The sequence below is a fragment of the Rhineura floridana genome, chromosome 1, assembly GCF_030035675.1.
Source record: "Rhineura floridana isolate rRhiFlo1 chromosome 1, rRhiFlo1.hap2, whole genome shotgun sequence".
In the NCBI taxonomy this organism is placed as follows: domain Eukaryota; kingdom Metazoa; phylum Chordata; class Lepidosauria; order Squamata; family Rhineuridae; genus Rhineura; species Rhineura floridana.
This window is the reverse complement of record NC_084480.1, coordinates 244,872,010-244,895,352: the sequence shown is the minus strand read 5'-3', so window position 1 is coordinate 244,895,352 and position 23,343 is coordinate 244,872,010. Positions and strand designations below refer to the sequence as shown.

General features: G+C 43.9%; 1 protein-coding gene across 4 annotated transcripts in view; it reads left to right on the top strand.

Moving 5' to 3' along the window:
* Positions 1-1,717: 1,717 nt before the first annotated feature.
* Positions 1,718-23,343, top strand: part of ROCK1 (Rho associated coiled-coil containing protein kinase 1) — a 194,678-nt gene continuing 173,052 nt past the window's right edge. The window contains exon 1 of one of the 4 annotated variants that reach the window (XM_061596626.1): positions 1,718-2,922. In XM_061596626.1, coding sequence (XP_061452610.1) covers positions 2,830-2,922 — 93 coding nt within the window. In that variant the 5' untranslated portion in view covers positions 1,718-2,829. The remainder of the gene's footprint in view (positions 2,923-23,343) is intronic. The other 3 variants (XM_061596599.1, XM_061596608.1, XM_061596617.1) reach the window with 3 other exon arrangements.

Here is a 23,343-nt window from a genome sequence, read left to right as displayed (position 1 = left end):
CCAGGTTTAGAGCTCTTAAATGTGCCTAGATACAAACTAGGAGCCAATGAAGCTTTCTGTACAGATATGAAAATATCCTGTCCACAACCTGGCTGCCATTTTTTGCACCAGTGAACTGAACTGCCTTCAAGTCAATTCCAACTTATGGCGACCCTATGAATAGGATTCTCATTATAAGTAGTATTCAGAGGTGGTTTACCATTGCTTTCCTCTGAGGCTGAGAGGCAGTGACTGGCCCAAAGTCACCCAATGAGCTTCATGGCTGTGTGGGGATTCGAACCCTGGTCTCACAGGTTGTAGTCCAACACTCTACCACTATGCCACACTGGCTCTCTACAGTGGGACTATCTTATTCTCAATTATATTGTTACAGCTATTTAATTAATTTGATAACTGCATGAATGGAAGAGTTGATACACTGTATTTTCTCTATTCAGACTAGTTGATGCAAACATATAACTTTCCTCTGCAATCCTGTTGAAGAACTAGTGTGGTTGGGGTTGTACTATGCACCTAGGGAAACCTGGGTTCAAATCCAGAACCAGATACTTGTCCAGAATGCATAAGGTGCCCTGTATCCCCCACCCTAACCTACCTTGTATGCTTGTCATGAAGATAAAATGAGGGTGGGTGAGGAACATCTACACTGCCTTGAGTCTTGCGGGAAGGGTGGCACAGAAGCATAATTACTAATTGTCAAGTAATTCCACTTATTTTAGTGGCATTGTTCAAGGTGATGATGATGGAAGTTCATTAAAGCATCTGTGAGGTATTTATTTTTTCTAACAGGAGGAGTGGTTTATAAACATGTCTGATTTTGATCTTATTAGTCAGTGGCTCTATAAAAACTTTAAATCATATTTTTCTAGCAGGGGAATGGGCAATGATGAGAGACAGAGTTCAGATCGAAATAAAATTTAACACACTTTAGGGAAGAAGAGCTACAGTTGTAATCTCTGCTGATAAAAGTCTCTTCAGAAATTGGTTTGCCAGATAAATAGGCAACAATTTGAATCCCCTTTTGTGATGGTTCCTAACACTTAGCTGACAACCCCATTGTTGTAACTATATGTCCTCTGAGTATGTTTTTCCCTGCGCCATACAGCACAATAATGTGGCACTAAGGCTGCCATTCTAACCATATCTACTAAAAGCAAGTCCCATTGAAATCAATGGGGCTTACTCCCAGATAAGTGGGATTGGAATTGCAGCCTAAGTGTATGAAAACACTATTCTGGGCGTGATGGAAGACAGCACCAACCCCAGGACGTAGTGAGCTTCCGTATTTCATCAGAGCCTGAAACATGACAGGGCGATCAACAAACTTAAGCCAGAGAGTTCTTGTTTACTAGAAGTTGGCACGGATAGGATGTCTTATACAAAGCTTAAAAAAGCAACCTCAGCCTCTAATCCTCAATCTGCAAACTACGGTTGTTGAACAGTCTTGAACTGGAACAGATTGCTGGGATGTCTTCACCCGTCATTTCTTGGGGCTTGCAGCGGACAACACTCTGGCTTGTTGCACTGCAAGACTGCGCCCGCAACTCCCAAGCTTCAGCTACTCGCAGCTGCCTAGCATTACCTCAACATTCCACGTGCGCAGGCCGTCCGTCACGGCCGCGCTCACTCTATCGCTCACAGGAGGCAGCGCAAGAATAGGGAAGAGTCTAGACAGTACCGGGGGGCAAGGGCGGGGAGAAGAGAAGGCGTGCGGGCGCGTACTTAGCTGCCAGTAAAGTCGGCGCTTGTTCGTTTTCCACCCCCCCCATCCGTTCTCATGCGCATGCGCTCCTCTCTTCGGTTCCCCTCAGTCTGTTTGAACAGGAAGGCGGACATATTTGTGTGACTCTGCCCTCCTTGATTAGCTTCTGAGGCAGCGGTGGCCGCCCCGGGGCCTCATTCGCTTGCCTTCGTTCGAGTTTCTTCGCAGTTGGGAGTAGCTGCTCTTTTCTCGCTGCTGCGGAGCAGGGAACGGTCGTGGAAAGGAGCCTAGTCGCATCAGTTTCTCCGAGACCTGAAGCCCGGTGAAGTGTAGGGACCGCAGCTGCTGTCGGGAAAGAAAAGGGAGGGGAAAGAGCGGCATAGCGACGGTGACGAGTAGCTGCGGAGACCCGAGCAGAAGCGACAGGGAGGCGAGGGAAGGAGAGAAGAAAGATGCGTTAGCCGTTACGCGGCCGTTGGTAAAGCCGCGCGTGTCCAGAGGGCAAGGCGGAGGCTGCTGCTGCTGCCGCCACCGCTCCCCCCCCCGCGGGGCCAGGGCGGCCTATGCTGCAGCTGGCAATCTCTCGTCTCCCCCGCTGCAGCTTGGGCAGGGAGCGAAGCCGTGGCCTTCCTCAGGCCTGAGTCTGTATGGAGGGAGAAACGCTGTGACGCTCTACTGAGAAAGTTTCCTGTTTTCATGGTAGGCCTCTCTTTTTCCTTTCTTCCCCGTGTTTCAAAGAAGCTGGGTAGCTGGCATCGAAGAGGAGGAGGAGGAGGAACCGCTACGCTGGCTGCCAGGGCGGCTGGGAAAATGTGGCTGCAGAGGCACGGGGGCCCAGGCTGGAGGCGAGAGAAGACTGGCAGGGCTGTGACTGCAGCCTAGAGACTGAAGAGAAGGGGCAGCGGGAAAGACTACTCCCCTAGGAGGGAGTAGTAGCACCTCTGCTCCTGTTTTCGGATTTAGCTCTCTTTCGCGCGAGGATGTATGGCGGGGAGAGCATGAGGGACAATCCCAGCACATCCCCAGCCCTACTCTGAGAAGGAATACTAGGAGAGCCAGCTCAGGGAGCACTTCTGTTTTGTTTTTGCTTTTCTGTGGATTAATAAGGCAATCACCTCTTCAGCACCATGTCGACGGGAGAAAGCTTTGAGTCTCGATTTGAAAAAATCGGAATGATGATAAAGGATCCCAAATCTGAGGTGAACTCGGACTGCTTATTGGTGAGTTATATGAACTTCCTTGATAAACACAAATGGTGTCTTGAGCTCTCTTGGGAGGGGAGAGCTTCTTCCTTGAGCCTTTAAAAAACGTCTGGTGATATGTGAGATACATTTTTGGTGAGATATATTTTTGCAAGAGGTTGTTGTATATCTCTTTCTTTGAACTGTTTCTTTGCTTTCACTATTTGAGAGGCTGCAGTAGTATTCAAATGTATAAAAATTAATATGCTGCAACAGCAGTGTCGCTTAAATGTGGATGTTTGCTTTTATTGTGCAACTGGAATCCAGGAAATCCTGGTGTGCAAAAAATTGTAGTTCTAAGGGATGTATAAGTGTGACTTGTTTTTCTTTCCACCCACCTTATTCTGAAAAATGTGGGTAACTCTCACCAATAATCTATGTATTCTTTCTCACATGTAATATGCATTTAATCAAACTGGGTTTATAATGCATAAAGTAAAACAAAATACTGTTTCATTCTTACATGTGAAATTAAGTGTGCCTTAACTAAAAACATGATGGAAGACTGGCAGGAACAGTGGTATCAGAATTGATCCCTCAGTCCTACCTGCAGTCTTCATTTGGCTTATTTAGAGTATGTTTAAGTGGCTATCAACATAATCCTATACATGAATTTACTCAGAAGTAAACCCCAGTGAATTCAGTGGGGATTACTCACATGTAAATGTGTGTAGGATTACAGCCTTTGACTTTGCGTTGAAGATTAGTGTCTTCAGTTTAGTAGGCGGTTTGTTGTAAAATCCCTCTCTGAAGAAGACAGTTTTTAAAACATTTTGACAAAACCTTGTAATGTTCTACCTTAGAAAGAAGTAGTTCTACTTCTCCATAGTTCATATAACTTTCCAAGACATTTTTGTTCAAAATTGCTCGTGTAGTTTAAGAGCTTTTTAAAGATAAAATGCAACTTCATCACAGCTTCCCAGTAGTGGGCCAAAGCCCACTAGTGCACTATGGGAGCCTTGTACTGTATATGTGGGATATGCCAGCCCAGCAGTAGTTGTTAGGGATATAGCTGTATAAAGGACTAATGGGATTTCAGTTTTGAGGTTGGCTTGGATTCTGAATAAACATAGGATTCTACTGGTGAGTCCTCTTGAATAAAATGATTGCAGCCCATGACAGTCAGAGGCATGGGTTGCAGTTATGTCCAGTTTATATCAAATTCAGAAATTGAAGTTTTTGGGGTCCATTGTATGTATGGCATACATTTTTTAAACTAGACCAGAGCGGTAGGTAGCTGTTAGGTTATCTGGTATTGAAACATTGTTCTATGAGTAGAAATGGCACTGTATGCACTTAACGCATCTTGATTTTGGCATAAGATTTCTTCTTTTCAAAAGAGTATAGATTCTGGATTCAACCATTTAATTTCCTATTAGGGTCTACTGCCATGACCCTTTCAATCTATAACAGCTGCACTTTTGTGTTAGTTTAGACTGATACATAGCTGTGCTGTTATAAGATGAGCCTAATAGTATAAACATTAGTGGTCATGCTTGTACATCATGGTAAGCCATAAACCATGGTTTACTGTGTCAGAAGCAAATTGTGCCAGCTTCACTCCTTCTACTTGTGCCAGGAAAAAACAAACCATGATCCCCTAACATACACATTTTTGTAAACATTGTTTGGTTGGCAAACTGCATTGCAAAATTCTAGTAAGTGTGAATTTTGAAGGATGACTATGTTTCAGTTCTCATATTGTTTTGGAAAGTGTCAATTTGATAGATTTGGCTTGAAATGTGAACTGAATTAAATTTCTCACCCATCCCTAGTCTACACTGACTTGACAGCTGTTTTCCAGGGTTTCACGTAGAGGTCTTCCTCAGATGTATTGAGAGAAATTAGGGACTGAACCGGGGAACTTCTGAGGGCAAAGTCTGTCCTTCATCACTTCACTATAGTCCTGAATGGACCACAAATGATTGCCTCCAGCTTCCCTTTTGGATTTGTTATATGTTCCACCTCTTGTTCCCTTGGTTTCCTTGACCTCTCCTTGACCCACTTTGACTCTTGCCACATCTTTCCTTTCCTTTAGGAAACCACAATACATTATTTTAATACAGGGGTTCCTAAACTATGGTCTGTGGACCACTGGTGGTCTGCAAGCTTCATTCGGGTGGTCCGTGGCATGTCTGTAAAAATACAACTAAATCATACCGTTTCAAGCGTGCCACATTACAATTGCTATAACAGGCAGAAAAATCATTAATGGTTCCACCAAGACTTTTGGCGATTTTCAAGTGATCTATGGTGAAAAAAGTTTGGGAACCACTATGTACAGGTAGTCGTATACCTTGCAAAAATATTTTAATAAAGCTTCATGTTTGCAACATAGCTCTAATACATGTGAAAATAACGGATGTTCCTCTGGATTGCATGTGTGTATACTGTGATGTTAATTTCCTGCTTGGACAAATGTTAGCTCTGAGCTAGCCATGATAGTAATCTCATCCAGTATTGTATCTAAGTGTGGTTAGGGAAACAGTTACATTTATTCCTCTACAAGCATGTAATGCTTCTATGGCCAGACTTGGATTTACTATTAGTTCAGGTAGGAGATTTAGTTCAGCAGTCAGTTTGACAAGTAAGATCAAATTTGAAAGAGTTTCACAGAGCAAACAACATGTTAAAGGCTGGTTCATTTGTGTTCAGGGATGCATATCTATGTCCAGGAATTTATATGATCTAGTGCTACAGGTCTGAGATCTTAAATGAGGAAACCTGTGAACTTCATGTAGCCCCCAAGTGCACCTTGTAAAGTTAATGGTGTCTCATTGAATTATTATTTTTATTGTTTTCTTCACATGTTGTGAATCTTATGGTTGTGGGAAATATAATGGCATAACCATATTTATGAATTTTTGAGAGTATAAATACTTGTATTTTAATAAACATTTACACATTTATCCAGTGCTAGAGATGAATGTGTAAGCTGTAGAACCGCACTTGGTACTTAAATATATTGTTGTCAGCTGGAGAAATAAAGGAAGATGCTTAAAAATAGAAATAGACAATATAGTAAGCAAAAGAAAAGATTTAATATTAGGGTTATGGGGAGGAGAGCCTGGCTGGGAGTCCAGAGTCTGCGAGTTCAAATCCCTTCTCGTGTCTCCTGGGTGTCAAGGGCCAGCTAAAGATCACCCCCACAGTGAGTGGCTCAAGGGTTACGTGCCCTGCCACCTATGCAGTTGTGGGCAAGCTGCAGAGTCCCAAGGAGCCCAGTGGCCCCCCAGCTGGCAGTTGCAGACAAGGAAGGGGCTGGCTTGTGCAGCTGTGGCAAGCTGAGCAGGCCCTAGCCAGCTGGGGAGGACTAGCCTCAGAGGGAGGCAATGGTAAACCCCTCTGAATACTGCTTACCATGAAATCCCTATTCATAGGGTCGCCATAAGTCGGGATCGACTTGAAGGCAGTCATACATTGCCCCATTTGTATGTCACAGTAAACTAGGGTGGAGAACCTGTGGCTCTCCGGATGTTGCTCGAATACAACTCCATCACAATTGTCTATGTCGGCTGGGGCTGATGTGAATCTGCATCCAAGAACAGCTAGAGGTCCCCACCCTTGTGGTAAATGGTTTACCAGGGACATCATCTTTGTTCATCTCCAGTGGCTTAGCATTATATACCAACCAAGAATCATGGTTTGTTTTGCTCAAACCATGATTGAGAAGCCATGAACAAACATTTTCCTCAAATCATGGTGTGTTTGAGGTGTAACCATTATATAGCATGACCCTGGTTTAGGGATCTTAATTGTGCCTAGAGACAAACTATATCATAATAATGTAACCATGATACAGCATCACAAGAATGAGCCTTGGGTCCCTTTCCTTGCACTGCCCCAGATGTAATTTAGAAGCTTTCGCGTCAATTGTTGCTTAACCACAGGTTATCATGTTGTCCAAACCAACAAACTCTGGTTAATGTGTTAACTATGGTTTGTATGAAACAAACCAACTTTACACTATGGGTAATAAAGCTAGCTTGTTTCAAACTGTGGTTAATGTTAACCACAATTTAGGGTTGAGATGACATTCTAAACTGTGGTTAATGGAAATCAGAAGTGAAAGGTTCCAATATATTCCTTGAGCCATGCTAGATATGGATGGGGAGTGCACATAAACTGTAGTTTAACATGATGCCTGTATACTGTATACTGTGTTGTAGTGTATTTTTTTTTCTTGATTGTAAGCTGTCAATGGGCACAGCATAATGTCTAGAAATAAATAGGTGGTGGTTCATTTTACACGTCATAACGTTGATAGACTAAATCAGCCATTGTTTATTTGTTAAACTTATATCCTGTTGTATCTCTGTAAACAATACATCTTTGCAAATGATAACAGAATTTTACCAATATAATTTTATCAGAATTAGAGTATGGAAACTGTCAATATCATAATACTTTTTTAAAAAACAGAAACCTATGGTGTGACCACTCTCGGAATATTGTGTACAGTTCTGTCACTGCATCTCAGAAAGGGTATTGTAGACTCTGAAGAGATTCAGAAGAAGGGCAAAGAAAATGATCAGGGGTCTCGGAACTCTGCAGGGAAAAAAGATTACTGATTTGGGGCTATTTAGAAAAGAGGCAAGTAAGGGAAACATGTTTGGGGGTGTAGAATTATTCATGATGTGGAAAAAGTGGGTAGATAGGTTGTCTTGCTTTCTCATACTTATTTTGCTACCACCATTAGATCATCCCTTTGCCGCCCAGCGGAGCTTTTTAGGGTGGTACGAGGGCTTCTACATTCTGGCTCTCATGATACTAAGGAAACATCGGAAGCCCGCTGCAACAAACTTGCGGAGCACTTCCAGGATAAGATTGCATGCATCCGTCGGGACTTAGACTCTGATGTTATGACAGATGAATCCATTGAAGTGTCCAGAGCACGGTCTTGTCCTTTATTATTGGATGAATTTCAGTTGGTACAGCTCGAGGAAGTGGACAAGGTGCTTGGAATGGTGCGGGCGACCACGTCTGCTCTGGACCCTTGCCCATCTTGGCTAGTGAAGACTAGCAGGGCTGGAACCGCCTGCTGGGCCAGGGAGGTAATAAATGCCTCCTTGAGAGAGGGAGTAGTCCTTGGTAGTCTCAAGGAGGCAATAATAAGACCTCTTTTAAAGAAACCTTCTCTGGACCCAGATGTTTTGAACAACTACAGGCCGGTGGCGAATGTCCCTTTTTTGGGCAAGGTTCTGGAGCAGGTGGTTGCCAGCCAGCTCCAGGCGCTCTTGGATGAAACCGATTATCTGGATCCGTTTCAATCCGGTTTTAGGTCCGGTTTTGGCACTGAAACAGCCTTGGTCGCCCTGTATGATGACCTTTGTCGGGAGAGGGACAGGGGGAGTGTGACTCTGTTGATTCTCCTTGATCTCTCAGCAGCGTTTGATACCATCGACCATGGTATCCTTCTGGGGAGGCTCGCGGAGTTGGGAGTTGGGGGCACTGCTTGGCAGTGGCTCTGCTCCTACTTAGCGGATCATCGCCAGAAGGTAGTGCTTGGGGAACATTGCTCGACACCCTGGACTCTCCATTGTGGAGTCCCACAGGGATCGGTACTGTCCCCCATGCTTTTCAACATCTATATGAAGCCGCTGGGTGCAGTCATCAGGAGTTTTGGAGTGCGTTGTCACCAGTACGCTGATGACATGCAACTCTATTTCTCCTTTTCATCTTCCTCAGGTGAGGCTGTTAACGTACTAAACCGTTGCCTGGCCGCGATAATGGACTGGATGAGAGCTAATAAACTGAAACTCAATCCAGACAAGACTGAGACACTGTTGGTGAGCTCCTTCCCTGCTCAGATGGTGGATGCTTATCCTGTTCTAGATGGGGTTACACTCCCCTTGAAGGAACAGGTTCGTAGTTTGGGGGTCCTTTTTGACCCTTCCTTGTCGCTCGAAGCTCAAGTGGCCTCGGTGGCACGGAATGCGTTTTACCACCTGCGCTTAGTAGCCCAACTACGCCCCTATCTGGCCAGTGATGATCTCGCCTCGGTTGTTCACGCTCTGGTAACTTCTAGACTGGATTACTGTAACGCGCTCTACGTAGGGCTGCCCTTGAAGACTGTTCGGAAACTTCAGCTAGTGCAAAATGCGGCAGCCAGGCTGTTGACGAGGACCAATCGGTCCGCGCATATAACACCTGTCCTGGCTCGCTTGCACTGGCTACCTATTTGTTTCCGAGCTAGATTCAAGGTGCTGGTGTTGACCTATAAAGCCTTACACGGTGTGGGACCGCAATACCTTGTGGAACGCCTCTCCCGCTATGAACCTACCCGTTCACTTCGTTCAGTATCTAAGGCCCTCCTCCGGGTACCAACTCACCAGGATGCCCGGAGGACTGTTACTAGATCTAGGGCCTTTTCTGTGGTGGCCCCCGAATTATGGAACAGCTTACCGGAGGAAATACGCCTGGTGCCTACGGTTCTTTCTTTTAGGCGTCAGGTTAAGACCTAGCTATACTCCCAGGCATTTTAATGTTTAATGCTTTATGTTTATGTTTTTAGTTTAATGTGTTCCTTTGTTACTGATTTTATTCTATATTGTATTTTAATCTCGTTTTGTACACCGCCCAGAGAGCTATTAGCTATGGGCGGTCTAGAAATGAAAATAAATAAATAAATAAATAAATAAATAATACTAGAACCAGAGATGATCCAAAGAAGCTGAATGGTAGAAGATTCAGGACAGACAAATGGAAGTACTTCTTCACACAGTGCATAGTTCAACCATTCAGTTAATTATCATAAGATGTAGTGATAGCTACCAACTTGGAGAGCTTTAAAAGGGGATTAGTCAAATTCATGAAGGGTAGGGCTATCTATAGCTATTAGCCATGATGGGTTTGTTTGTTTCAAAGCATTTTTAACAGCTTAATATTTAACAATCACTAAGCATTAATAAGAGGATAAGAGACATACATACAAATATAGAAAGGGCAGAAAGATTTTTAGACTATTGAGTAAGGGATGGTGTTTATCCTTCCAATCTTGAAGTGTAGGTCTCCTTCCAACTATACCTTTGAATACTTGTCAGTGGGGAACAATAGCATGAGAGGACTATTTTGTTCATATCCTGCCTGTGGGCTTCTTATAGACATGTGGTTAGCCATTGTGAGAACAGAGATGCTGGATTAGATAAGACCCTTGGCCAGATCTAGTAGGGTGGTTTTACGTTCTTTTAACAAATTTGCATAGCACGTAGGTAAAACAACTAAGAAGTCTTCCACTACAGCACCTTTTGGTGTCTATGGACCATCAGGTTTGAGTGTTTAGGCATCTCCTTTATGCAGAAGAAAATAGTTGGATCTTTACAGAAATGAATAATAGTATTTTATAAATATTTATTGGAGTGTTGTAAATTGGATGTTCAGGATCTTGGAGATGACTGGAACAGGAAGTTCATACTCTATCCAGCCTAATCAGTGTTTTAGCCTCTATATGTAATGTTTCTTTAGATTTAAAATTGAGATTGATTCAACAGTAATTGATGTTTCGGGTATATTGGACTCCACAACATCTTTATAGGAAGGAATGAGCTAGTTCAGACAGATGCTGGCAAGGTAATGCTGATAATTCCTCTTGGGGGTGTGTGATGTGGGTGTGTGCAATGTGTGTTTTGGTCATAATTGTTTTTCTATTGAATTTGTTTTGGGAAAATTCCTTAGTATTTGGAAATGTTCACACATTTTTAAATTATATTCCTGTGATGTGAGGACTAACAGATGGACAATGAAAGTCGATCCTATGAGCCCTTATAGTTGGAAGGAGACCTACACTTCAAGATTGGAAGGATAAACACCATCCCTTACTCAATAGTCTAAAAATCTTTCTGCCCTTTCTATATTTGTATGTATGTCTTATAATTGTCTTGTTTGGAGATCTGTTTGGATATACCGTATATTCCGGCGTATAAGACGACTGGGCGTATAAGACGACCCCCAACTTTTGAGAAGATTTTCCTGGGTTAAAAAGTCATCTTATACGCCGGAATAACAGCCCCCCAACCACAGCCACAACTCTTCAACCCGCTTGCCCCCATAGCAACCCGCCCCCAGCCGCAAGAAAGACCCTGATCCCCGTTTAAAAAGCCAGCATCCCTCTCCCCTTTCTTCCCTGCGTGGCCAGCGCCCCCTCGCCCCATAGCCCGCACTGACCTTTGCCCACCAAGAAGTGGATGTCGCTGAGCACCTCGTTCTTGAAGAGGAAGGCGAAGCGCTCCTGCACCGTCGGCTTCGTCGCCTGCCAGTTGTAAGCCGGCTCCCGCGGCGCCAGCAGGCCGGAGGCGGCGGCGGCGGGCGCCGAGGAGGAGGCCGCAGGGGCAGCTGTCGGCAGCGGGTTCCCGCCTCCGCTGCCTCCCGCTGCTGCTGCTGCTCCCCACCCCGGCCGCCATTTTGCGGCGGAGGAGGCCGCGCAGGAGATGGCGGGGACGGAGGAGCAATGGGGATTCCCCTCAGGGGAGGGGATGCCGGGCCAGGCTGCAAGCAGGAGAAATACTATATTCCGGCATATAAGACGACACCCGGCGTATAAGACGACCCCCAACTTTTGTGAAGATTTTCCTGGGTTAAAAAGTCGTCTTATACGCCGGAATATACGGTATCTCTGTTATCTTTTCAGCACCTACTGAAGACTTTCCTCTTTCAACAAGCCTTTTAAGTAGGGATCTTATCCCAGCCTGCATCTGTGTTGGAATTGCTTTTTAAGATGTTTTTAAAGATGTTTTGTTTTAATATATTTTAAAGTCTGTTTTTAAGATATTTTAGAGTGTTTTTAGTGTTTTTGTTTGCCGCCCTGGGCTCCTACTGGGAGGATAGGTGGGATATAAATTTAACAGTGAACAAACAAACAAATAAATAAATGGTCTGCTTGTATTAATATATATGTTTAAATTAGGGTTGTTGGATCATTCGTATTGTTAATGTGAGCTGACATTTCCTTTTTATTTCTGTTATACACACATGTATAAAAAAAGGCCCAAATGATGTCATACTTCATCTCAAAATGTTCATGCGAAAGAGTCTCTAGTCTCGGATATCAGTTTGTCTCATACATTAAATCTGCCATTAAAAGAACCCTGATAAATTTTAAGCAAATGTATTTGTGTTGATATATATTCTCGCAATCTCCTAAAGAAAGGAGTACTCGTGGCCAATTTCACTAGACTTGAGGTGCCACAGAGATAGTAAGAAACCTATTAAAGTGGATGTTTTTTTAAATATTTGCCTTGTAAATATTGCAATAAAAAGTTAAAATTAAGAAGAAAGTATGGAAGCATCAGACATTGCTTTTACAAACTATCAGAATTAACCTGGAATAACTACCAATTGTTATGTATTTACAATCTCTTAGCCCTATTTTAAAATTAATTGCAGCCTCAGAAAAACCCATTCTTTTATTTCTATCTGATTGTGTCTACAAAAGTCTATAGTTACAAGTATGTTTAGGAAAAATAATCTGTGTTAAGTGATCTTGAGTGTGCACTTTAGAAGCAGCTGATGTGTGTTTGGTTCACTTCTTGACAGGCTTCAGAAAGAGAAATAACAGTTTCTCTTCAACCCTTAATAGTGAGGGAAGATAATAGGATGCAGCCACAGTGAATTTATTTAAATTGAGAGGAAAAGGGTGATCTAAATAATTTAAATCTAGTTTCCTATTGACGCTTTATCATGTTTCCTAAACAAGGATGTAGATCTGACCACTGGTTAATTTACAACTAGATAGAGTATTATTTAGTTTCATTCTTATAACCAGGTCTTGCATTTCTTTGTTGTACTTTGTCTTTAAAGTATTTCCATATAGGGTCTTACTACGAGCATCTGACCATTTATGATGTTAACCAGAGCTTGGAAGATTACTTTTAAAAAGTAATAAATTACAGTTACATGGCTCAGAAAAATAGTAATTACCGTTACAATTATAATTGCTCTGAAAGTAACTGATTACTTTACTTTTACTCAAAAGTAATCACTACAACTACATATTATTTATTTTTTTTAAAACAATTGCCTACGAAGTACTGGCCTTGGCTGCTGTACATCTAAGTAGCCTAAAACAACATTAAAAATAAGCACACACACAGAGAGGGTGGTAGAATAATTTTTTTATCTGTAAGATTAACAGAATGGCATAACAGAATCTCACATCCCCCCAGCCCACCCCCAGCAATGAAGATACCACAACACACATATAATTCACTTGAAATCAAATTTTACACTTGAAATGCTGCTTTTACAATACATTTCTGTTATGTCTCAAAAGAATAGGATACTCAAAGAGCATGTCAGACAAGGAATGTCTTTTTACAGATTACGTTGCCACCAGTACTGAACAGGCATTGTACTGCAGAGCTTGAAGGCATGCCTATGTTGTGCTGCAAAAAACACCCCAGCACTCCTTTCAACTAAAACACATTTTTATCAATATGGCAATCCCCTATCATCAAAGAAAAATGCAAACTTTAGTACTTTACTAGTTGTCTTTGTAATTTTTTTTTGTCAACAGTATAACTTAGAGGTAACTTAATCCTATACATACTTACCAGGAAGTAAGTCCCATTGAACTCATTGGGTGGACATGTATGCACAATTGAACTGTTAGAAGCAGAACTTAAGAGACATAATGTAGGTAAACAGAAAATGCACATATCAAAAGTAATCCACCAGCATAAATGTTATCCCTTCTCCTGCAATTAAAAATGTGGTCTTGTCCGGCATATAGTGAAACTATGGGATTTACTACCACAAGAAGCAGTGATGGGCACCAACTTGGATGGCTTTAAAAGAGGATTAGACAAATTCATGGAGGATAAAGCTATCAGCGGCACCTAGCAATGATGGCTATGTTCTACTTCCATTGTCAGAGACAGTATGCTTCTGAATATCAGTTGCTGGAAATACAAATGAAGAGAGCGCTGCTCGTGCACTCAGGTCCTGCTTGTGGGCTTCCCTTTAGGGCATCTGATTGGCCACTGTGAGATGCTGGATTAGATGGACCACTGGTTGGATCCAGCAGGCTCTTTTTATGTTCCTGTATGTATTACAACAAACAATGAAATTTACTTGTAGGGCCTTACAGACCAGGATAGCCAGTGCGGTGCCCTCAAGATGTTGTAGGACTACAATTTCCATCATCCCTGATAATTGGTTATGTTTGAAACTGATGGGAGTTGTAGTCCAACAACATCTGGAGCACACTATGCTGAAGACCCAATTAGATTAACAGAACTCCCTTCCCACCTGTTTCAAACATGTCCAGAAAAGTATGTCTCTTAAATTCTATGTCTGACAGCGTGTTTCTTTCAGAGGTAAAAATTAAACTGCAATCCTATATTTGTTTATGTGCCTTCAAGTCAATTATGTATTATGGCAACCCTATGAATCAGCGACCTCCAATAGCATCTGTCATGAACCACCCTTTTCTGGACCTTTCAGATCTTATAAGTTAAGGTCTGTGGCCTCCTTTATTGAATCAATCCACTCTTGTTTGGCCTTCCTCTTTTTCCTACTCCCTTCTGTTTTTCCCAGCATTAGTGTCTTTCCTAGTGAAGCATGTCTTTTCATGATGTGTCCAAAGTTATGATAACCTCAGTTTCATCATTTTTTAGCTTCTAGTGATAGTTCTGGTTTAATTTGTTCTGACACCCAATTATTTGTCTTTTTCACAGTCCATGGTATGTGCAAAGCTCTCTTCCAACACCACATTTCAGACTGATTTTTCTCTAATCTCCTTTTTTCACTGTCCAACTTTCACATCCATACATAAAGATTGGGAATACCATGGGCTGAATGATCCTGATTTTAGTGTTCAGTGATACATCTTTGCATTTGAGGACCTTTTCTAGTTCTTTCATAGCTGCCCTCCCCAGTCCTAGCTGCCTTCTGATTTCTTAACTATTGTCCCCAGTTTGGTTAATGACTGTGACAAGATATTGAAAATCCTTGACAAGTTCAGTGTCCTCATTGTCAACTTTAAAGTGACTTAAATATTCTGTTGTCATTACTTTAGTCTTCTTGACGTTCAACTGTAGTCCTGCTTTTGTGCTTTCCTCTTTAACTTTCATTAGCATTCATTTCAAATCATTACTGGTTTCTGCCAGTAGTATGGTGTCTGCATATCTTAAATTATTGATATCTCTCTCTCCAATTTTCACACCTTCATCTTGGTCCAATCCCGCTTTCTGTATGATATGTTCTGTGTATACATTAAGTTCACTAATAGGCAAAAAACCTTGCGGTTTAAGAAAGTACCTATAGCCAACAGATGTTTCTATCAAACTTTAAATAGCAAAGAAATTGGGCAGCTATAGTGAATACCCCAGGGGAGCAGGAGACCTGACCTCCTCTCTGAGATATTGTACTGCCATACACATTTGTAAAAATGCAAACACAATTTGGGTTGGTCTTTCAGAGTCCAGTCCACTTCCTGTGTAGCTTGGAAGAATTTGGTAACATGTACCTCTGAGCATATGATGAGTGGTGGCAACACCTGCCATCTCCAAAGATGGAGAATTACATTGTTGTATGTTTGTTGGTGTTCTTCTTACTTTGCTTCTTTTCTGTGTGACTACTGTTTCAACAGAGCACCTAACCTAGAAAATTACATTTCTCTCATCATCATAGAAATCTGTGTCAAATTTATTTTTTATTAATTTCAAAGCCTTTTTATTTGTCAATGCCATATGATGGTGAAGGTAGTCTTTTTTGCTTCAAACTGAAGGTTATGCTCTTTCTATTTTGGGTGCATTAACAGTTGAATCTGAAACCGCAGTTTGATGTAAAATCAGATGGATTACAATATGTTGCTACTTAAGCAATGACTCTAGCTGTTGGAAAAAACAAACTTGGCCTGCCCAAGATGTATGTTTTCAGCCTGCTATGCTTAAACTGCTCCACTTAAGGAAAAGTGGGCATGGTCAATTAAAAACATAGAGCACACTTAGAATTTTGCTAGAATATATTTCACTTCCCACTGTTTTATCTTGTGCAAACTGAGCCATTCCTCATGTCCATTGGAAACTATTTTGCAGAACATTCAGTGCCATTATTCCACAATTCTTTTTGGAGGTTTTTTTGAGGGTTGCAAAATTTTACTGCACTTCACATATTCACAGAAACAAATGGTTTACTATAGGAAACTTCACTAAAATAGCAAAGTAAATCAAACATATTTAAGGTGACTATCTGAATGATATCAACTGTTTTAATATAGTTCCTCCCTCCCTGCTAAAACAAGATCACCACAGCACATGTCTTGTTTCTGTTATTTGGGCTGATTGCAGGGTGTTGCCACCACTCACCATATGCTCAGAGGCGCATGTTACCAAATTCTTTCAAGTTAAACAGGAAGTGGATTGGACTGTGAAAGACCAACCCAAATTGTGTTTGCATTTTTACAAATGTGTACAGTATCTCAGAGAGGAGGTTAGGTCTCCTCCCCTAGTGCATTCACTTATAGCTGCCCAATTTCCCTGCTTTTAAAAGTTTGATAGAAATATCTGTTGGTTATATGTATGTTCTTAAACCTCAAGGTTTTTTGCCTTAGTGAATTTCCCAGCTTTTTAATCCAGGAGGTAAGAAATGGGATCCTGTCCAAGTTTGCTGAGAATGGATTGATCATTTGCATGCTTATTGAGTTCAGTGGGATTTACTTCCCTGCAATCATGCTTAGGATAGGTAAAACTGACTATGATGAGGGAAGCCTGGAGCGGGCAGAGGAGGAGGAAGAGGGAAGAGGGGAGGAGAGGAAGAAGGGCGGAGAAAGTGAGAGGGGAAGGAGGTGAAAGGCAGATCTGATCATATGCATGCTTATTGAATTCAGTGGGATTTACTCCTGTGCAGTCATGGCTAGGATAGGTATAACTGACCATGGGACAGGATGAGGGGTAGGGGAGAGTAGAGGGAAGGAAGAAGGGGGAGACGGGAGCAGAAGGAGTGAAAGGGGGAAGGAGTGGATTGGAAGGGGAGGGGTGAAGGAAGGGGGAGGGAAGGGGCAAAAGGGAGGTGATGGGAGGGAGGAGGAGGGGAGTGCAGGTTTGATCATTTGCATGCTTATTGAGTTCAATGGGATTTACTCCAATTAGAACAGGAGAAGACAGACTTCTGTATCTCCATATTTAATTAGACTTTGAAATGGAAGGATGGCTTGTGGAAAAATGGCACAGAAGCGTTAGCAGATCTATCTTCGGCTGCCGGGATCCCAAGGAAGGACCTGGGAGTTATGTCTTGCACTTGCTTGTACCCTCGGAGACATGGGAGAGTAAGGGGTATAGTTGAATTGTCCTTTGCCTGTTTGGAACATTGTCAAACTTTTTGGATTTTTCTCTCATATTTTAAAAATAGTAATGTATCTTTTAAGTGGGGCAAGCATACTTTTGGCCAAAGCCCCAAATTTACGTACTCTTTTCAGGAAGTAGCTCAACAAAGGAAGGTCCCCAACCATTTTTTCAATCAACACAAAAGGGTGCATTTTTCTTATGACTCCCTTTATAAATGCAGGTCTCCTAAGGAATGTATACTTTCCTATGTAACATTGAAATTGAAATTGAAACTTTATTTTTACTCCGCCCTTTTTCCAAACTGGAACTCAGGGCGGCTTACAAATAAAACTACATGTAGTTAAAAACATAGAAAAATATACAATTAAAATGCAATTAAACTGTGCACAGCCTTAAAACCGTAAAAGGCACTTAAGAATCTAAAAACAATTTAAAATAATACAGATATTATTATTATTATTATTATTATTATTATTATTATTATTATTTTATTTTATTCAATTTCTATACCGCCCACAGCCAACGGCTCTCTGGGCGGTGAACAGCATAAATTTAAAATACAATATAATAAAATCACATATCAATACCACACACATAACAAAATTCCAAAGACTAAAAACATATTACATAATTGTTCTAGTATATTAAGATGTAATAAATATACTAAGAATATTAAAATATTAAAATATTAAAATGCCTGGGAAAAGAGGTACGTTTTAACCTGGCGCTGAAAAGAGAGCAAAGTTGGCGCCAGGCGCACCTCGTCAAAGAGACTATTCCATAGTTCGGGGGCCACCACTGAGAAGGCCCTAGATCTTGTCGTCATCCTCCGGGCCTCTTTATGAGTCAGTACCCGGAGGAGGGCCTTCGATGTTGCACGCAGTGTACAGGTAGTTTCATATCGGGAGAGGCGTTCCATCAGGTATTGCGGGCCCGCGCCGTGTAAGGCTTTATAGGTCAAAACCAACTGAATCTGGCCCGGAAACATATAGGCAGCCAGTGCAAACGGGCCAGAACAGATATGTTCGGATCATTTGGTCCTAGTCAACAATCGGGCCGCAGCGTTTTGCATGAGCTGCAGTTTCCGAACCATCTTCAAAGGTAGCCCCACGTAAAGCGCATTGCAGTAGTCCAATCTTGAGGTTACCAGAGCATGGATAACCGAAGCAAGGTTGTCGCTGTCCAGATAGGGACGTAGCTGAGCTACCAACTGAAGTTGATAGAACGCACTTCGTGCCACCGAGGCTACCTGGGCCTCAAGTGACAATGAAGGATCTAGAAGAACTCCCAGACTACGAACCTGCTCCTTCAGGGGGAGTGTAACCCTGTCCAGAACAGGTTGAATATCCACCATCTGATCAGAGAAACCGCTCACTAACAGCATCTCAGTCTTGTCTGGATTGAGCTTCAATTTATTAGCTCTCATCCAGTCCATTATTGCGGCCAGGCAACGGTTCAGCACATTGACAGCCTCACCTGAAGAAGATGAAAAGGAGAAGCAGAGCTGCGTGTCATCAGCATACTGATGACTACGCACTCCAAAACTCCTGATGACCGCCCCCAGCGGCTTCATATAGATATTAAAGAGCATGGGGGACAGAACTGACCCCTGCGGGACCCCATACTGGAGAACCCAGGTTGTCGAGCAATGCTCCCCAAGCACTACCTTCTGGAGCCGACCTACCAAGTAGGAGCGGAGCCACTGCCAAGCAGTACCTCCCACTCCCAACTCGATAAGTCGCTCCAGAAGGATACCATGGTCGATGGTATCAAAAGCAGCTGAGAGATCAAGGAGAATCAACAGGGTTACACTCCCCCCATCCCTCTCCCGACACAGGTCATCATACAGGGCGACCAAGGCTGTCTCAGTACCAAAACCGGGCCTGAAACCGGATTGAAATGGATCTAGATAATCGGTTTCATCTAAGAGTGTCTGGAGCTGGTTAGCAACCACCCGCTCTAAGACCTTGCCCAAAATGGAACATTTGCTACCGGCCTATAGTTATTTAGGTTTTTTGGGTCCAAGGAAGACTTCTTTAGAAGTGGTCTAACAGCCGGCTCTTTCAGGCAGCTGGGGACCACTCCCTCTCGTAAAGAGGCATTTATCACTTCCCTGGCCCAGCCAGGTGTTCCATCCCTGCTAGCTTTTACCAGCCAAGAGGGGCAAGGATCCAGAGCAGAAGTGGTCGCACGCACCAGTCCAAGCACCTTGTCGACTTCCTCAAGCTGCACCAATTGAAACTCATCCAATAAATGAGTACAAGACTGTGTTCTGGATACCTCATTAGGTTCAGCTGCTATAATATTGGAGTCTAAGTCCTGGCAGATACATAAAATCTTGTCCTGAAAGTGCCTGGCAAACTCATTACAGCGAGCTTCTGATGACTCTATAATGTCCCGAGGGCCAGAATGTAATAGCCCTCGGACAACTTTAAAAAGCTCTGCTGGGCGGCAGAGAGATGACTTGATAGTGGCAGCAAAATATTGCTTCTTTGCTGCTCTCACTGCTTCTGAGTACCGCTTAGTACAGGCCCTCACCAGTGCAAGATTGTATTCGCTAGGTGTTCGTCTCCATCTGCACTCAAGCTGTTTCCTCTCTTGTTTCATCACTCTCAGCTCCGGGGTATACCACGGAGCTGTATGAGCTCTACATAGGAGGGGGTGCGCAGGAGTGTCAACGGCCCGGGTCATTTCCGTGTTCCACAGTTCAACCGGGGCCTCGACAGGAGCGCCAGTCTTCTCAGCCGGAAAAATCCCCAGAGCCTTTTGAAAACCCTCAGGATTCATCAGTCTCCGGGGGCGGACCAACTTAATGGGTCCCCCACCCTTGCAGAGGGGAAAGGCCGCTGTGAGTCTAAACTTCAACAAGCGGTGATCTGTCCATGACAAAGGAATAGATGAAAAATTCCCCAGCTCCAGATCACCCTCTCCATGTCCAGTGGCAAAAATCAGATCAAGAGTATGTCCCGACACATGTGTTGGGCCAATAACGAAGTGGGACAGCCCCATGGTTGTCATGGAGGCCATGAAGTCCTGAGCCGCCCCTGATAAAGTAGTCTCGGCATGGATATTGAGATCCCCCAGTACCAATAGTCTAGGGGATCTCAACAGTGCCTCCAAGACCAGTTCTGTCAGCTCAGCTAGGGAGACTGTTGGGCAGCAGGGTGGACGGTACACCAACAGAATTCCCAGTCTGTCCCTATGGCCCAAGACAAGGTGGAGACACTCCAGACCAGTAGTCACATGGACAGGGTGCTTGATGAGAGAGAGAGAACTCCTATAGACCACAGCAACCCCACCTCCCCGGCCCTCGGATCTACCATAGTGCTGAACCATATACCCAGGTGGGCAGAGCTGGGAGAAAGCAACTCCTCCCTGCTCGCCCACCCATGTCTCGGTTATACATGCCAGACCGGCCCCCTCCTCCACAATTAAATCATGGACAAGGGAGGTTATATTATGTACCGATCTGGCATTTAAAAGCAGCACTTGGAGATCCGAGAGCTGGCTGAGAGGACATCCAGCAACCCTGTGGGTGTGAGAAGGACCGGAATAGGGCACAGCCACTAATTGTCTGGGCCGAGTTCCCCTTACCTGGCATGTCCTCCCATCACCATACCTCCCGCTACCTGTCACTACGCTGATTGGGGCCCCCGCAAGTCCCCCCGCTCGGTGCAAAGTCCTCTCTCTCAGGCACATAATAAAACACAGAAAACACAGACACTCACACACACACTCACGTCAAGACAAAACAAAAACAAAATAAAAAAAACAAAAACAAAAACACTTATAAAATGGCGGCCAATCACTCCCCCCAGTTAAGTAATAAAAACTTCCAACCACTAAGTGTTATAAAGTGAGGTTATATTTGCCGCCCCCAATGTAAACCGTATCCCAAGAAAAGAGGGGGGGGTAGAGAGAAAGCAATCACATTCAGTCTCTAATCATTCTCCATGGCATTCTCCCGCTGCTCCAAGTCACACCCACACTCTGATTGTTCCTCGCGGCGTTCTCACCCTCCGCAGCGTTCTCCTACCGTCCGCCGCCGTCGCCGCCGCCGTCAACAACCTGGCCTCCTCCTGCGGTGCTCTCACCACCACTGGGCAGGATGTTTCCCACGGCTCTTCACATTCAATCACTCCGTAAGATGTTCTCCCACTGTCATTACTCCGTGCCGGGCTGCGCCGGGGCACGCCCCGAACTGAACCAACCTCGTCAGTGCTCTCATCACCGACGGGTTGCTCTACCGTGCCTGGGCGTTCACTCAGGCGCCCACGTTGTTTTCCGCACCCCTGCCATCCTGCTCCTCCAATGCCACTCCACGCGGTCTCCTCTATGCCCCGAGCCCGGTCTCCTTCCACGGTGCTCTCACCACCGTTGGGCTCAGGCTCTCTGTGACCTCCGCACGCAATGCCCCGAGCTCGTCCGCCTTCCTCAGTGCTCTCACCACTGATGGCAGACTGATGCTCGGCGCGGCCTTCGGCACCCAAGGCAAAGGCAAGCCGAACACAACGCTCCTTCGCCGCCACCGCTCCTGCTCCTACTCCTGCTCCCTCTCCACAGCAAAGCCGCATCGGAAAAGGGGGTGAGTAAGCTAAAAAGCGCACTCATTTGAGAGGTGTAAAGGTAGTGGGTATGATATTATCAATCCAGTTTGTGGAGCTTCGGATAACACATCCGGCTGCTATGCCGCCATCTTTACAAATGATAATAATATAAAACAATAAAACAAGCCTTGTAAAGCCCAATCCTAAACACCTTCTATCTCAAAAGCCTGTCGGAATTAATATTAATATTAAAATAATTTTATTTTGAAGTTGGAGTCAGTACATTTCTACTGACTCCGACTCCACCCAAAATTGACTCCGACTTCAACTCCACCCAAAATTGCTTCCGAGTCCGATTCCACGACTCCGACTCCACAGCCCTGATTCTAGGTTAGTGGTGGAGTGGATCATACAGGCAGTTGTTAACTCCCTCGTGGAGGCAGGTCAGAACACTTTTTCAAATAACTTCAATGGCCAGTTTGAAGGGTTCTTTCCATAAGAGCACAAGAAGAGCCTGCTGGATCAGGCAAATGGCCCATCTAGTCCAACATCCTATTCTCACGGTGGGCACCAGTTGCCGATGGGAACCCTGCAAGCAGGACTGGAGTGCAAAGAGCACTCTCTCCTCCTGTGGTTTCCAGGAACTGATATTTGGAAGCATGCTGCTTCCAACTATGGGGCAGAGCATAGCCATCATGGCTACTAGCAATTGAGAGCCTTATATTCCATTCTTCATCTATTCCCACCTGTCAGGGATTAGTCAGTGGGAGGAGGGGGGCATATTACCAAAAGAGATAGTGTTGTCTCTGTAATCCTTGGAGTGATCCTTTGCAACTGAGTATAGAAGGTAGCTGGAATTGGTCCTAGATCCCTCCTGCTCAATTCTCTCAACAGATCTTCAGTCATGGATGCTGGGGTAGTACAGATTGATCTTGGGGGCTCCCAGCCAGCCTAAAATAAATGTGGCATAGTTCATGGAGCTACAACTGTGCCATTTACAGAAGGTACCAAGTAGTTTTTTATGGGTAGGAGAGCTGCTTTTTTGTCCCATATAGTCACTCAGCTTTGTGGGGAGGGGGGTAGTAGTTGCTCAGTGAAGGGGACTCTATTAGTCATGTTGGTGTCATTTTGGAACCTCCACCCAAGGAGCTTCTCCTTCCTACTGGGTGGTGGTGGACAGAACTCCGGTGCACATGAGGCCGCAGCTTCCTTGGCTAAACACCTTTCCTGCTGTCACCCTAAGAAGTGCTTGCACTACTGTAAAGTTATTTTCCCCCTTGTATTCAAGCCATTGCCAGTCTAGGGGTAAGAGAAAGCAGAGAGACAAACTTTCATGGTTTAGAAGCAAGATTAAAAGCAAGGAGCATAAAAGAGCTAAGTGACACTTTTCCCTGGCAACAGTTTAACCCTCTGAGGCTGCTGAGTCTTAATCCAGACTCATGCAAGGGAGCACATCTCTCTCTCTCTCTCTCTCTCTCTCTGTCTCTCTCTCTGTCTCTCTGTCTGTCTGTCTGACAGGGAGGAAGGAGAAAAGTATTGAGGACTCTTCCTCCCCGACTGCCTGAGGGCCT